At 44.0% G+C, this 16,610-nt stretch overlaps 1 protein-coding gene across 1 annotated transcript in view; it reads right to left on the bottom strand.

The window, feature by feature from the left end:
* SH3RF3 (SH3 domain containing ring finger 3) overlaps positions 1-16,610 on the bottom strand; it is a 249,081-nt gene that overhangs the window by 25,519 nt on the left and 206,952 nt on the right. Inside the window, exons 7-8 of the mRNA XM_033051735.1 lie at positions 13,790-14,040; positions 8,809-9,113 (exon numbers count right to left, since the gene is read on the bottom strand). Coding sequence (XP_032907626.1) covers positions 8,809-9,113; positions 13,790-14,040 — 556 coding nt within the window. The remainder of the gene's footprint in view (positions 1-8,808; positions 9,114-13,789; positions 14,041-16,610) is intronic.

Below are 16,610 nucleotides of genomic sequence, written 5' to 3'. Positions count from 1 at the left end.
CTGTAATTTCCTTCAGTTTACATAATTCTTTTAGCAGAGCTTGCTGAAAGATTTCTGCATTGATTGTAGATATTTTAACCCACCAAGGAAGAAGAAACATGGGCACTGAAAAGTTGATTAGAGACAATTTTCACACGAAAGTTCAGGCTTTGTCTCCATAAAGAAAACTGCATTGGTACTTTAAATTTTTGTAGCTCATGAGTAATCTCTGTTACTCCTTGTTGGTTTAAGACTTACTGGCTTGTGAATTCACAGTTGGAAAACTACTGAAGAAAACAAATGAGTCCTGAATGTGTGGGATGCCAAGATGCCACCAACTCTGACACACCGCAAGTTGTTTCATTGTTTTCAAGGCATCCAGCTTCCTACTCTGTTTTTCTGCTGGAATGGTTTCATCCTGTATATCTTCCTTCCTGGGAGTGGAGGGGTAGAGTCAGCTCATGCAGCTCTGTGTGTTACTGCCCCAGGCAGAAAAGAGAACTACGGGGACAGGAGGAACTTTCACGCTCTGGTTTTTTAACTCATGCATGGGACTGGAGCTTGATGACATGAGGCAGTGAGAGATCTAAACATGTTCTTCATGTTCAGGGCAGGGAGAGGGCAGAAGCCATGAGGGGATGCTCAGCTGCAGAGCTGTGTGGTCTGGAGTGGGGATTGGCCCCTATGATCCTGCAACAGGCGGAATGTGTCAATGTCTCCCATTGATAGCACAGAGCGCTTCCTTTTTTACACAACTAATCCGAGGACATACTTGCCATCTCCACCCACAGCCTGGCCCCATCCAGCCATCTGGTCCTGCATGATTTCTTCTGCAGGCAGGGGAATGCCATGGGAACGCCAGTGCTGGGATGCTCACACACAGACACACACTCGCACACACATACGCCTCCAGCCTTCTGCTTCCAGTGCTCCCTTGCATGCTCTTTCTTTTGTCAGTTCCACTTTCTTCCTTGAGCCATGCTAAGGATTTAGCAAAAGCTCGTGGGTCCTCTGTGCTATAAAATTAGGTCTCTACAGGTGCCAGGAGAATTCCGTGCCTTGGCATCCAAACAGCTTCATCACCAGTTAGCAGATAAACCAAATTTCCTCTTGAAGTTAAAGCACTCTCCATCTTCTCTTCCCCGGGATCTGCTTCCCCTGAAGGCTGTAGAATGCAGCACAGAACCACTCAAAAGAGTGTTAGAGAAATCCACTACGGACACTTGAGAAATCCTGTGACAGCACAGTGAGGCAGATAAGCAGAGGCAGGGGGAGAGAAGAGAAGAGAAAAAAAGGAATAGCTTTTGGAGACTGCTTGGCAGCAAAGTCGGCGCTTGAAATATCTGTGGGGAGTTTGAAAGCATTTCCTAACATCAAAAATGTGAAGAAGAAAAAGAAATTTTGATCAATGACTTATTGCCCTTGATCTAAGCAAAAGAATCCTAGCCAGTCAGAAATAACAGGAATCTGTTTTATTGTAAAGCTTAAGTTTTCAGTGTTTTGACAGCTGGGGCTCATGCTTTTGGCTGGGTAATTTGCCAGCCTTAAAATATTCATCACTGAGTTGCCAGGTTTTTGTCCTTTCAAACTGAGCTCTAACGATGAAGGAGAAGGTGCTGGAGAGATTTTAAGCATGAGTTTTCTGCCCTAAAACAGAACTTTGTGGCCTGAGTTCACATGACCAGAAAAAGAGGTTTCCACTCCCTGGCCAAGTTTCTGGTGAATCACTTGCTGGTCACTGAGCCAAGATTCACTTTCTGGAGCATGGGAAGCAGTGGCTCATTTGTGATGAAGACAGTCCCCTTGCCTTTGTTGAGAGGAAATGGATTAACAGTGTGCATTCCGTGCACAAATCTTGAGAGAACTGAACTAAAATATTCCAGACTAAAGCATCCTTACCAAGAAACAAAATGGAACACGTTGCATTGAAAAGTCATAGCTGATTCTGAAAATGATCAGCGAAATGCTGGTGTTGGTAGTTCCTGGATCAACTCAGATGTCTTACAGAGTACTCAGGAAAATTTGTGTCACATAATTAATTCTTTTTGATGCAAACCTTTAGATTACTGTTTCAATGTTGCTCCCTCTTAATGCATCATACACTTATTCTATGAATTGAAGTCAGGCTCTTCTGGTCTTGTGCAATTTTTTTATTGTTATGCCTTGCACTGTTTTCATTTAACCAAGTGGTTGTTATCATTCCATTTCACACCTGTGCACTTGGTGGGCTTTCTTAGTTGAACATAAGGGAAATACTTTTCCCAAATTGAAAAATGTTAAATAATTTCATATCTGCTAGAAAGACGGAATTCCTCCTCCAGAAACTCAGGGTCAGTCTTATTGAGTTGTTATCTGAAAACCTGCTTGCATCAACTCTGTCCTTAGCTTCCTCTACTTGTCACAAGTGACCACTATTTTTGTCACTTCATTTTATATCTACAAAGTCCTTGCAAGTGCTCAACACTTCACTTTTGAGACTGACTTTTAATTTTCTGGATAAGGAATTAAAATGTCTTTGGGGATATGAAGTGATAAAAAATCCCTTTCACTCAGGGACAAGTTATTATGAGAAGCAGTTGCAATGCAGAGACTAACATTTTAGTAAGTAAAAACTGAAAGTGCATAACTGTGTCAGATCTGGTTCTTCAGGCAGTTTCAGGCTGACCATCTGATAGCTTAATCAGACAGCTGTAATGTGAACTAGGGTCAAAGAGCAACTCAAGAGTTTATGATTTTATCTTCAATGCTACATAAAGCTGGGGTGGGCGACGAAGTGTACAGGCAGGAAGCCTGCACTGAGGGATGCTGCCAGGAAGAACTGGGCACTGGGTGCAATTTAGGAGAAGATGAGAAAGGCACTGACAGGAAGGGGGAGCGGTGAAGAGGGAAGTCTCTGGTCATGTCTGTTCTGGTATAAAAAACAAGGTCAGGATTCAGCAGCAAACCTATGTCTGCACCTATTAACCTTTGTGTGTTTGGCTTATATCAACTTTCTGCACTGCTCTGCACCCATGCAGCCTCACCTCAAGTCCTGTGTGCAGGACCCACAATATAAGAAATATATAAAGCTATTAGAGAGCATCCAAAGAAAGGCTATGAAGATGGTGAAGAGCCTTGAGGGGAAGTCATGTGAGGAGCTTTTGAGGTAACTCACATCATCCTGGAGAATGAGAAGAAACCTCAGAGCAATCTACAACTTCCTCATGAGGAGCGGTGTAGGGGCAGGCACTGATCTCTTCTCTCTGTGCCCAGTGACAGGGCCCGAGGCAATGGCCTGAAGCTGTGTCATGGGAGGTTTAGGCTGAATGTCAGAAAAAGGTTCTTCACCCAGACAGCGGCTGGGCACTGGAACAGGCTCCTCAGGGAAGTGGTCACAGCACCAGCCTGACAGAGTTCAAGAGGTGTTTGGACAATGCTCCTGAGTACAGGGTGTGCTTCTTGGGGTTATCCTATGCAGGGCCAGGAGCTGAACTTGATGACCCTTGTGGGTCCCTTCCAACTCAGGATATTTTATGATTCACGAACTAACACTCTCCCAGGACAACACAGGAGCATGGTTTGTGCCACACCACTTACTAGGACTGCTCTTGATGAGCAGTCTGGATGAAGCCATCCTATTTTGGGCAGAAAAAAAAAAGCTTAGAAGCATGGATACAAGTAATGCAGGGACATTTGCAGGGCCAGTAAAACAGACCTTGGCTTGTTCTCTTTTGCAGTGTAGTTCTCACACCAGCATCATGCCAAACATACTGTACCATTTGAGGAATGCATTTATTTTGAGCAGGACTGATACTTGAGAAAGTGAGTGACACTGGTGAAAACTGACAGATGTTTACTGATTCAGTCTTCACACGCAAAACTGTTGGTGTGTGTTCAAAGTAACCTTCTGCAGATGTATCTCTTCTTATCTTAACATCAGGAAACAGCAGCCTAGTGTATTTTCCTATTTGATGTGACTTGTTAATCTAGATCCTCTATATATTCCAGGGACACAGTTCCTAAATTTAAAGCTGCAAACAGACTTGTTGTCTCAGCATCCTTGTAAGAAATGTTTAATTTTACATTGCCAATTTTCAAATATTTCAATACACTCTGGCTAGGTAAAACAGTAAGGAATTGCTGTAACACAGTGACGAATTAATGACTTGCTTGATAGTGCAAGCTCTTATTTTCCTCTCTGTCAGCTCTTGGGCCAGACATTTTGTAAGAGTTTAATCAAAATCCTCATCAAAAGCCAAATGAGTGGATTTTAAAGAAAGTTTAATTACAGTGGTCAAACCACCCAGCATGATTTGCTTGATTTGATTAACATAATGAGGAGCTCATTTAATGAGAAATGCATTAATTCATTCAAACAAGTGGTTTTATCAGTGGTGTTAAGCATCAACCCAGATTATGTACAGCAGAAACTATTATAGCAAAAATTGAGCAAGGTCAAAGCAGTAGTCATACCATAATTACAAGCTCTCAGCTGTAATCTACCAGTTGAACTTCAGTAGTATTCACCCTGCCCAAATTAGCAGGATTCCTATTTTAAAAAGCCCCCAAATCATACAGTTTTACTCCAATTCCACAGCTGAGATCTCCATCTTTCTTTCAGATGTTGAGAAGATCTGGGAACTGGGACTGAATTTTTTGACTTTCAGATGGCTACACATGCAGATATTAGTAACAAATGTCAAAGAGCTCAAAGGAACCCTGCTACCACTCCACACCCTTAAAGGAAATGGATGATGTCCATTTGCTCTTTGTTTTATCTCTCCTGATGGGTAGAGATGCTCCCATCCCTAACCTGGCACAGAATGACTCTGGGGAAAAATTAGTATTTCAACTTTATTTCAACTTCCTTGTTTCAGGACCCCTTCCTGTGGGCTTTGCACAGCACCCTTCACCCAAACCCCCCACTGGCACCCCTCCTCTGGTGCTTCCTGCTCTATCTCCCAGCAGCTGCCAATGCTCTTCTCTCTCCTATGCTGCCATGACCATCGTTACCTCTTTGACTTCTGCTGTGCTCCCTCACCTTTACTCAGGCTCTTGTTATTCCTGCAGTGTCTGTGCTGCCCCTGCGGGAGCTGCCTTTCCTGCTGCTTCCTACTGTGCCCGTACAGCACTGAAACTTCTTTGATTTTCAAGTGCTCTACTTCTCAGCCTGCCTGGCTGCAGAGTACTTTCCAAGTACTGTTGCACAGTGGACTCAAGCACTGTCTATGGCAGCTTTTCTTCAGCTACCATCAGCAGCTGGTGAAGGAGACCATGCTCAAAACTGTTCCCTAAGCAGACAGGAGGCTGGTCAAGGAGCTGAGATGTGGAGAATAAGCCCAGTTGCAGATGGGATCCTCCAGGATTAGATGCATACCAACAAGTGAAGACTGTCAGGAAGGCAAAATTTTACCTCCTGATTAAATCAGCAGGAATATGACAGTAAGGTACTATTATTAGGGTACCTAAATGAATGTAAGTACCAAGGTTCACCTGCAGCTTTGGAAATTTGGATGAAGATCTTCAAGAAATAAGCTGAAGCAGAGAACTAAAGATGTCAAAAAATAGACAGGATTTATTTGCTATATTAATAGAAAATGAGCAAGAAAATAATTCATGCTGATTTGAAAACCATAATCCTTAGGATTATATCTGCCAGTTGCCTTTAAACCACAAGGAAATGTGTAAAAGTTGGAATGGGAGTTCCTTGATTTTAGAGAAATCTTGGGATTTGCCCATATGTGACTGCTGCACACCAATAGGAACCCATGATATTGGCATATAAATGTCTGCACAGAGGAAAGCACAGTGATGACTGCAGCAGACACTCAGCAAGGCTATTCCTGAGGTGAAGTCAATTCCTTCCTGGAACAAGCAACACAAACAGCATACACTAACTCACTGCAGAAGCTGCCCCTTGGTGTTACACTTAGCATCCCTGAGTGGAATCGACACGGGAAATCATAAAACATAAATTTTTAGAAGATCATATCTTAAAACACTTTTCCCCACTATCTCCCAGCCTAGCCTTCAAGCAGACAATCGACATTACTAATGTTATAATCTGAAGAAAATTCCCCAAGGACCAATATATCTCACCATACTAGAGTGATAAATGCAACAATTGCAATTTATCTCCACAGCCCTCAAAAGAACCATGAAAAACAACGGATCCTCGTCATGTCTACCCCTGAATGCAAACTACTTCTTATGTACTATGTGCCCTCTGTACCACAGTGAACTCACACTGACAATTCCTGCATGAAAGAAAACCATGGTTAATAACAAGAAAATATCTGCTAAACCAGTTATTCTCTGATCATTCAGCTTTTCTCCTCAATGATATCCTACAAAAGACACTGGAAAGACTAAGCCAGGATTAAAGTAAACAATTTCATGGGATACCAAAAATTGTTGATTCTAACAACAACACTAATTTTATGGCACATTACAATTTACATCACATATAACTTGCTAATCTCAGTTTCTCAGGAGATAATTACCTGTGCATTTCTTCCATCCTGTGTTCAATAGAGCTGAAGACCTTATTACCTCTCCTCTTACTAACTTCCCCTCTGTTCCTTTCATCTCAAAATACCTGACTGATTAATATAATGAAATTGAACTCAGAAAAATTGCTTCTTATCTTTGCTTATCTGGCAGCTTGCTAGCTATGTCCCTCCTGTATTTTGCCCCTCAAATCTTGTCTGATTTTTTCCTATTATGTGTACTGTCAACAGATACTGCCTTTCTCCACTGATATTCCCTCAGAGTGTTTTGACACTTTCCTATTTACCAAAAAACCTGCCCAATCAGCCTTCACTTTGAAAATATCAAGCCCTGTTACAGATATGGTTCCAGTTCTGACTCAGAGATGCCTTTCTGAATAGTTATATGGCTTTCATTCTGGCATTATCCAAGCTCTGAATTGCTTCAAAGAAATATTTGGGCTTAGCAAAGAGTAAGAACACAACTTATCTGGCCAAACATCAGTCACTATTTCTAAAAGGAAAGGAAACATGGCTAATTCAGATAAAATTAAAGTGAACTATAACATGGACAAGATTCAGGAATATGTTGTTCAGCTGGGGCAGTTACGTATTACCCAATGGAGTCAGAAATGACATTTTTTACTCTCACTTCTCTCTGATACTTCCCAGATAGTGAATTGGTCTTTGGCAATGCCCATTGCAATTATGATGTATATTTTTTCCTTCTCCCCTTCCTGCATGGAGTTCAAAAATGTGTTAATTTTACTTCCCTGCATCCCAATTCCATAACTTTAAGCTGTTACAACTTGGGAAAGATTAACTAGTGTCTTAGAACTGTGCTTGATATAATTTTGCCTACGGACTTTCAGTGTGCAGTATCACATGAACTAAAATATACAGACCTATTACTTAATGCGTTTTAGGAAGTAATAAATAAGCCAGTACACAATGCTCTGAGGCAATGTGCAGCTCTACTACCTCCTGCCAAGTGCTATTCCCTTCCTTGGACTTGCAGAAGTAGCAGGTGTTGTTTGCTCCCACCACATGCAGTCCTTCATGCACACCTGAGAGTTGTTCCTTGTAAGCAAGTACAGTAATTTCAGGAGTATAAGCCGCACCCTTTTGACTAAAATTTTGGTCCAAACCCAGAAGTGCAGCTTATACTCCAGAGCAGCCAATATATGAAAGTGCAACTTATAATTCAGTGTGGCTTATGTATGGACAAAGAATGAAAAGTTGCCGACACCCGGAAATGTGGCTTATAATCAGGTGCAGCTTATACTCGTGAAATTACTGTATTTCACATCCAGGTCAGAATTTCTACACCATTCTTCTTTCACCAAAATGCATTCAGAGAAAATTCAAGGCAGGATTAAGAAAAGCATTTTAAAACTTATATTCCTCATTTTGTACAACTAGGGGTTATCTGTGGCCCTGAGGACACACAAGACCTGCCACCTCACTATTACCATGTACAAACTGTTTACTCCATGTGTGTCTGTCACCATGGAAATCTCAGGGAACATATGGAAAGGATTTTTTTCAGGTTCAAAGGAAAAGCAGGCCCCCACATCTCTTCCTCCTACTCAGATACAAACCAGGATCTTACTCTGCTAGCCAGTACAGAGATATGTTCAGCACTGATAGATGAGAACTGCTGACACAATATAAACATTTGGCAAAAGCAAAATATTTGCCAAGAACCTAAAAGGCAGGGTGCTTAAAGCAGCTCTCCTTGCTGGCTTTCCTTAGTAAGGTGTGCCCGGGAATATGCACCCAGATATTGGTTCCACTGCTGGTTCCTAAGAGATTGACCCTACAGTACAAGGTACCTACATCCCATCGAGCACCTACAGCACATTGATTAGCTTCTACTCTTTTGGCTGTGCCACTGCAACGAAAGCTTCTTGAAGAAATTGAGATGTTTCTGGAAGAGCAGAACAGCTCCTACCACCCACGAGCCAATATTTCACTGTGCCTGAGGCACCTGCTGCGTGGCTGGTGCCACCATGACCCTCTTTGCCATAGGGAGGCAGATGGATTCTGACTTGGCCATGAGGTTCTGATGGCCAAGAGCCCACTACAACATCTCGCTGCACCACTGCAAATCTGCAGATCTCGGTGTTGGTCATTGGGAAAAACACACAAATTTAGCCCATTCAACCTTGTTTCCCACGCGCAAGCATGAGGATGGTGGTGGGGAGAAAGATGAAGTGTGGAAATAGTGTGAGGTGAGGATGCCTGAGCCGTCTGGCAGTGGAAACCAGTTCTCGCAGGGTGCCTCCTCAAAAGACCTGCGTGAGGTTGATGCAGGAGCACGAGGCTCGGCAGAGGCATGGCAGAGGCATGGTGGCCTTACCTTCTCGTTCTTCCTCTCCTCGGGTTTGGCGGCAGGCCCGGGTGCAGCAGGGCCGCCCAGGGGCCCTGGGCCCACGTCCCCGTTGAGGTGCGCGGCGCTGACGTTGGGCGGGGTGATGGCGGCGGCGGCGGAGGTGAGTGGGATGAGGGGCCGGGCCCCCGGCACGGGTGGCTGGTGGCCGTGCTGTGGGGACACAGCAGGGTGAGGCCGGATGGCCGCGGCGGGCAGGCGGGAGGGCGAGCTGGGCGTCCGCAGAGGCGACACTGTGGCCGTGGGTCTCTCCGGGGCTGGCACTGCTGGGTGCGCTGTGGAAGGAGCACAGAGCAGAGGGTTAAATTCCCCTCGCTGGGCCTCAATGGGCCCTTCAGTGGCCATAGCTCACTGGATCAGAGCACGGTGAAAACAGCACCGTGGGTTTTATCCTCTTAGGGACCTTTCACTTTAGGAGTTGGCGTCGATGATCCTTGTGGGTCCCTTCCAATTCAGAATGTTCTGTGATTCTGTCTGTGAAGGTGCCAAGGGACCAGTGGGGACATAAGCTATGAGATATCCTTTGCCCAGCATATCTCACCCTGCAGGTGTTTTTGGCTAATTCCCCTCCTGGCTGCAAAGCCCTGTCTGAAGTCACCAAAATTGGCTTGTTCCCCCCAGTGATGCCACTGGGGAATGGCATTCACTATACCTGCCTATGGCTGGTAATTTCACAACTATAAGGCGCATCCTTTTGAGTAGAATTTTGATGGAAACCCAGAAGTGCGCCTTATAATCCGGTGCGCCTTTTATATGGACAAAGTTGAAAAATTTGCCCACCCGGAAGTGCGAGCTGTGAGCCGTGGCCACCCTGAGCCAACCTGGAAGTGCGAGCTGTGGCCACCTCGAGCCAACCCGGAAGTGTGAGCCGTGGCCACCCTGAGACAACCTGGAAGTGCGAGTCGTGAGCCGCGGCTGGCCCACGGCAGCCCCAAGCTGTGGCACAAGTTGTGCCTCGCCAGCTGTGCCAGCCGGTGCTGGGGGTGGGCGGGAGTGCCGGGCCCCGGGCACAGGAAGGGCGCTTGGGGCTGCGTTTAAAGGCTACACCAATCTGTGAAAAATGTTTGCAAATTGAGCACCTGCCAGTAAACCCCGTGATTGCGCGATTCTGTTACTAATTTGTTACTTTGTTGCACGCAGATCCTCACTGCAAAAAAAAGTACGCCTTCTAGTCTGGTGCGCCTTATATATGGACAAAGTTCGGAAATTTGCCGACTCCCGGAAGTGCGCCTTATAATCCGGTGCGCCTTATAGTCGTGAAATTACTGTACCCAACCTGCTGCCTTTATCTTGTTCCAGCTGAGCTGTTTTCTGCACCCCCAGGCCGTCCTGCTAACGTGATTGGTTCTGGAGCAATGCAACACGGCACCTAAAGGGTTAGCCCAGATGATCCACGCTGACCCTGCAGACAGCAATTACAAAAGGAGGTCTCTTGTTTCAGCCCTAACAAAATGATCAACATCACATCACAGTGCTGCACAGGATAAATTAAGCAGAAATCCACCAGAGGATTTCTGAGCTCAGCCTCCTCTCTGCCAGCAAAGTCCCTAAGGGACTATGCAGTGCCTTTTAGTCTGGCTGCTCCTGCAAAGCAAACCCTGCCTGCAAGTAGTGGGAACCAGGAATTAGAGCTCCTCCATTTAATGGTGACTGTGACACACAGATGAGGTCAGCTCCCCAGGGATTCCAGAGCCTGTTGCACTCTTCAGGATGCAAAAAATGTGACAAAGCTCTGGGTCCATTTCCACAATGATGTTGTCTGTGATTTTCAGCTTGGTTGATTGCTTAAGTGTTACCTAAATACAGCTCCACTTCAAGTGTGTACAGCCTAGAAGCTGAGTCCATACTCAGACATTCCCTCACATAAATGATTCAATAATAGGACTGGCTAGAAAGTGCCCATTTCTTAAATGATTTCAAGGTTTCATAATCTTGTTCTCAGTGCAAAATTTGAACCTCTGAACATTTTTCTGTGCACAACATGCTCACTCACCCCACAACAGCCTTTATTTTGGTCAGGTTATTCACCTGGGATGTGAAAACATAGCATGTGATCATTGCACTGTTCTCTTATGTGGAGAACAGCTCTGGAAAGCCATCAATTCCCTTAGCAACATGAGCCAGTACAGCTCATGGTTGGTCTGGTTGAGCTACACCCATTCCTGACAAAAAACTTTGAGTCCAGCTAATTGGCTTTTCTTTGACCAAGATGCATTTTAGTAGAAAATTTCTGACCCACTTTGATCTGTCGTTTTCTGACAAATTCATCTGAAGGACAAACTTTTATGCAGCTGGAGTTCACTCAATCTATAACTAAACAGTGGTAGAACAACTCAAACCACTAGTTTCTATTCCAGTGGTTATCAGTGGCACCCATTAGCAGGGATTAGATTGCTACAGTGCCATTAATCATACTCACTACACCAGCTGAGCACTCTTGCCAGGAGGGAATTTCATCTCCAGCCTTCTGCCCTATTATCTGATGTGATACTGAACATGATGGGCCAGTCATCATCAGATTAGCACCTCCCAAGTTTATATGATTCTCCCTCACAGGAGCTCCTTGACTCTATAACATCTTTTTTGAGTAATGTTTATAGCAAATCAGCTACGCTATCTTTAGCCAGTCTGTAACTTGATACCACTTTACCATGTAGCCGGAGGAAGGCCCTAAAAGTTGTTATTACAGACACCTTCAAGACTATTTTCACAATTAATTATCATCTTCCCCTCCCAGGACTACTAAAAGCATGCACTGAAAGTGCAATTCACTTCCGGAAAGCCAGGCAAAGTACCCATAGTTATCTAGAAGTGATTCCTTTCTGATTTTCCCATTTGGAACCTGAGTGATAAGCAACATTGCTATGAGAAATCTAATTTTTTGGGATGGCTAAGCTTGTAGGATCTAGGTTTTGAACTACTGTTTGTAGGGAGCAATGGCTTTCCTAAATTTAGACAGAAAGCATACTAATGGAATTTCTCTGCATTTACTTGGATGTGGAACACTGATTTGATAATCATATTAGGTACATCACCTCTTTCATGTAGGACTTGGTGTTTCCAGACACAAAGGAAACATACAACATGAGAAACAGTAAAGGAAATGGTGTAAGAAAAATCAACTCTGAGCAGAGCTCTCACATTTTATTCTATAGATTCATCTGTTTGCTGTTACAATATATGCCTTTGTTCTGGGATCTCGATCTGGACTGTGCTGCATCAAACATGCTATTAATTAGCAATGCTCACTGAAGGCTATTTTTGTTCTACACCACTCATATTTCGTTTTGGGTGTATTCCTACATTAGTGGCCTTGTAGAAAATTGATTTGTTACTCATGTATATTGCAAGCCAACAGAAACATGATTTGAATCCTGTGCCAGCTTGCCTCTCTTGGAAAGCTTTTCCAAAAGTCAGTGCATTGATCTGTCCTGCAGGTGCTCTGGTCCATGGGATGCTGGTGAGGACAGTTATTATGGAGGCTACTACTGATAATAATGAAAACTTCCTTTATTTATCTTGGCAAAGGTTCGTTTAATTAAAGCAACAATCTCATGAACCTTCTGGAAAGGCTGGAGAATTCTCTGCTTAGGAGGTTTTGTAACAGTTCTGCGGTCCCTGGATCACCCTGCCTGCCAATGCTTTGGCACTTTAGAGATGTCAGAGTGACCTAGAGGGGCAATCTTAAATCAGGGAAGCTGCTGGAGGTGTGGAAAAAAGGTGTGGGGTATGCCAGGCCTGTAGGGCAGAGCAATCTGTCACCTTGGTTTCAGGGGAATCACCTGCCTGTTGACATGGGCACAGGAGGCACCCAAACACTTCCTGAGCACTTCACCCAAAAGGGGACATTTTTGCCTTTGCTCTGTGGGAGCAGGAGACCTTTTGGAAGGGTGTGACTTCAAAGGAAAGCAGCACTTTCTGAAGCAGACAAAAAGACGGTAAATTGATTATTCCCCAGTGTGACATGGTTACCATGTAAAGCCCTGCCCTGTTTGTTGAGCAGAGGAGTCTCCACTGTTCAAGACTGAGATTCTCAAGTGTTTGATTATGTTTTTTTTCCCTTTGGTCTGCACTGTGTAGTAGGTGAGATTAGATGGTCATAATGGTGCCTTCTGGCTTCAAAAGGTATGAATTCATGGCTTACTCTGCAGGGTATTGCTCATTTGTGTTTGCTCTGTTTTGTATCTAAGACCTCAGTTTTCAGCAGTCACAGTCATTACTGATCTGCCTTTGTAAATACAATGGCTCACATCCCTATAAAATATCAGAAACAAAATGTTTTAAAATTTGCTCTATAAAGTTCCACCACATGATTTACTCTTACTTTATTCAACATCAGAAGCTGTTTAACATCAGGGAAAGGGGAATAAATTGTACTCTAGAAAATTATGCTGTACATCAGAAAGGGAACCTAGAAAGAACAGAGGCCCCCTGGTGCAAGAAGCTCTTATTCTCACTTCAAAAAGGTGGCAGCATTTTTCAGATCTTTTGCTTTACCACTAACATGGGGTCCTGTTCTGCCTAATAAATACCTTTCATCCCTGAAGCCCAATGAAATGCTTCTTAATTTCAAGGCATCTATTACTTGCTTTGCAATAAGGACAGTATTTTTTTATCAGCAAGCCAACCGGACTCAGAACTGTTAATCTCCTCAGTATACAAAGTGCTTGCTTTCACTCCGATGAATTGTATAAATATTTGTAAACACTAAAATCTATTTCAGCTGTAGCAACAGAACAATCTGATAAACACAATGTGGTTCCCAGAGATCAATAGAAACCCATAAATATTACTAGCAAAGAAAACATACTCTATCACCAATGGACAAACTCCACATTGGCTGGGCTAAAGCAAGAAGGAAAGCTGTGGAGATGGGCACATTCTCGAGGGTTGCACTGGAGGGGTTCCATATCAATCCTGCCAGTGCAGGAGGCACAGGGTGAGCACTTACCCATCTGCATGGCGCTGCGGGGCTGGCTGGCTGGCTGCTGAGCCGAGTACCTCAGGCAGTTATTCAGCTGTGGAGAGGCTGCCTGCAGCTGGGGATGTGTCTGGGGAGCTGTGATGGGAACAACTGGTCTGGCAGCTGTGGTGGCATTGCTGTGACCAGCCACAATGGGATGGATGGTTCCTGGGGCTACTTTTGTTGTTGGAGTTCCTCCAGCTCCACTATTCCTGGGCTGCCCAGCTCCCACCGGCACCCTGCATGGAGACAAGTGCACAATGTAAGCATGCTGCAGGGACTCCAATACTCAACCTCAGTGCTGATAAGTACCCCCAGTTACTTAGGGGATTTAACATGATACCCTATCAGTTGTTAAAGTAAACTGAGGTATTGATATATACTTATCTGTATAGGATGCATTGATAAGCATGCTGGGGGATATTTTCATCCCTTTATTCTACAGGAAGAAGTGCAGGGTAAAAATAGAAAAGATAATTTTTCTCATCATGTCTTTTATTACCCTACATTTCTGTCTGAATAGTTTCTAGTAAAATCACAAATCTTAATTCAGAGGAAATGGGTATCTCCCAGATGTCATTTTGTGCGCCAGAGGCTATTTCCCATGGAGTGATAATTAAAACAGATTCAGAGATCTTTTCTTTGGACCAAACCTGCATACAACCCTACAGGGAGAAACAAAGAGGGATAACACCAAATCTGTGTGTGGCTATGGAAGGGGACTGAGAAGTTGTGGACTTGACTGGGCTTGGCTGGGCTGAACACTCATCCTACTGATGTAACCAGCCCTAGCTTAGACTTGCTAAGGGGATGCAACAGGGACAGGAATGCAGACGACCTGAATGAAAAAGAAGTCCAAACAGTCGTCAACACCTCTCTCAGTCCTCACTTTTAACCGCATGCATAATTTGTATTTCACCTGAGCGTCCAAGTAGACCTCAGAGGGAAAGGGACAAGGCTTTCTCTCCTATGAATTGAGTTCAGAGTACAGCATGTCTGTATCCTTTTACCACTGAGGTAAGAGGATACTTAGGAAGACAGAAAGACATCAGTGGACAAACTCAGCTGGTGCTGGTGATCAGCTCTTTCTCTGTGTTTCTTACTCAAGTTCCTGAATAGTTTCCTTCCCCAGCTGTAGATGCCATGAAACAGCTGGATCATTTTGTGCTGTTTTCTTCTTCTGAACTGCTTTTTGTGCCAAGGTCCTCTTCCAGGAAAGGACAGCACAGGGATATGAGGCAGAACAAAGTAAGGTGGAGGAAATGGAAATGAGACAGTGCAAGGGTTTAGCAAGAGAGGAGAGAATAACAGAAAAAGTGTAAGAGTTGACTATGGGGTATGGAACTGGGGGAAACTGTGGGTCCCCAAGATTGCATGGGAAGACAGAGAGGGAAGGAGCAGAAAGGAATATGTTGAACAGTCTGGTCTGGTTTAGAGGACGTGGGTGATAGAAGAAATAACCCTAAGAAAAGAGTGGAAAGCGGAAAGAGTGGAATTCTGATGGAAAAAGACCAAAGCACAGGCTGGAGGATATGGTCCAAAGGGGCAAAAGAAAGCTATGCCTTCTGCCCAATCCTCGTAGTGCAAAGTTGGCCTGGATTACATTTTGCTAAATACATCTGATTTTCTAGTTTCTTCAAAATTTTTTATAAGTCTCCAGGTTGGGAAAAGCTGGGAATCCCACCAGATGGAAATCTTGAGTGTCTGTCATCTGCTGTGAAGAGCTGGCAGGGTGGCAGGAAGGTTCAGCTGGAGCTGGCTTAGCCATCTGCACTAGATTGAGTTTGCCAGAAAAGCACATCTAACAGTCCACTGAGAGCTGTGTTCAGGCAAACATGCACACCAACAAGTACAGAAACTATCTGTGACTCCAACAGAGGTGGATGGATGTTGGATGTGGCAAATTTTCTCTGCTGGCCTGTGCCTGTCTGTCCATCTGAAGTGTTTTGTTCTTTTTCCATAATGGTCCACTCACATGTGTTTTGGCAGCATATAAATCTAATTCAGTGTTGTTAAATTCACAACTTCTTTTCCTTGGGTTTTGTAGGGAGTGGCAGAAAAACATGTCTGAATCTAATCCTCTGCTTTTCTGTCAAAGGGGAACAAAGTATGTTGAAAGTAGTGCAAATAGGGAATTTTGTTGCTATCAGATTTTTATTGCTGTTCTCACTGAGGGTGATTTATAGAGGAACTTAATTAACCCACGGGATCATAAATATAATCATAATGCTGCTTTCAGGTTTTGTGGAAAGCACTTTTGCCCTTTAGCACTTCTTTGTCTTGTTCTAGCTGTGACATGCTGCATTTAATAAAGTCTTGCTGATTCAGATAACCGACCCTTCAGCACAAACTTCCTTACTAATTAAGAGCTGAAGAGGAAAGGAGTGAAGGCAGCCAAGCGGCTCTATAAAATAAGGTAAATACATTTAGGTTGATGAACAGTGAAGAGCCAGTGAATTAATATTTGGGGTTTCCTTACTGAAATGCAATATCAGGACTGTCAGAAGGCTTAGTGATTGCCTTCTGATAAGTTCTTAATTTCGGGTGTTACTCAGAACACATGCTACAGACTTGACATAAACTTTAGATGCAACAAAGCTGGATCAATTTCTCGAGATCAACAGTGCCTGAGTTGTGAGGTGCCCTTCTCTGGAGAGGGGTCAAAGATCGTGGAGACCATGAGCTTGTGCGAGGACAGACAGAGCACATGAGAAGGAATGAGTTCAGTTTGCAAATCCACAGTCGCTCTAAAGGAGATATGGCCATAGATAGGCTAGCATTCACCTGCAAGGAACATGTCTTATGAGAG

Source organism: Catharus ustulatus, chromosome 2 (assembly GCF_009819885.2).
Source record: "Catharus ustulatus isolate bCatUst1 chromosome 2, bCatUst1.pri.v2, whole genome shotgun sequence".
Taxonomy (NCBI): domain Eukaryota; kingdom Metazoa; phylum Chordata; class Aves; order Passeriformes; family Turdidae; genus Catharus; species Catharus ustulatus.
The sequence above is the reverse complement of the archived record's forward strand: the minus strand, read 5'-3'. Positions and strand labels throughout refer to the sequence as shown.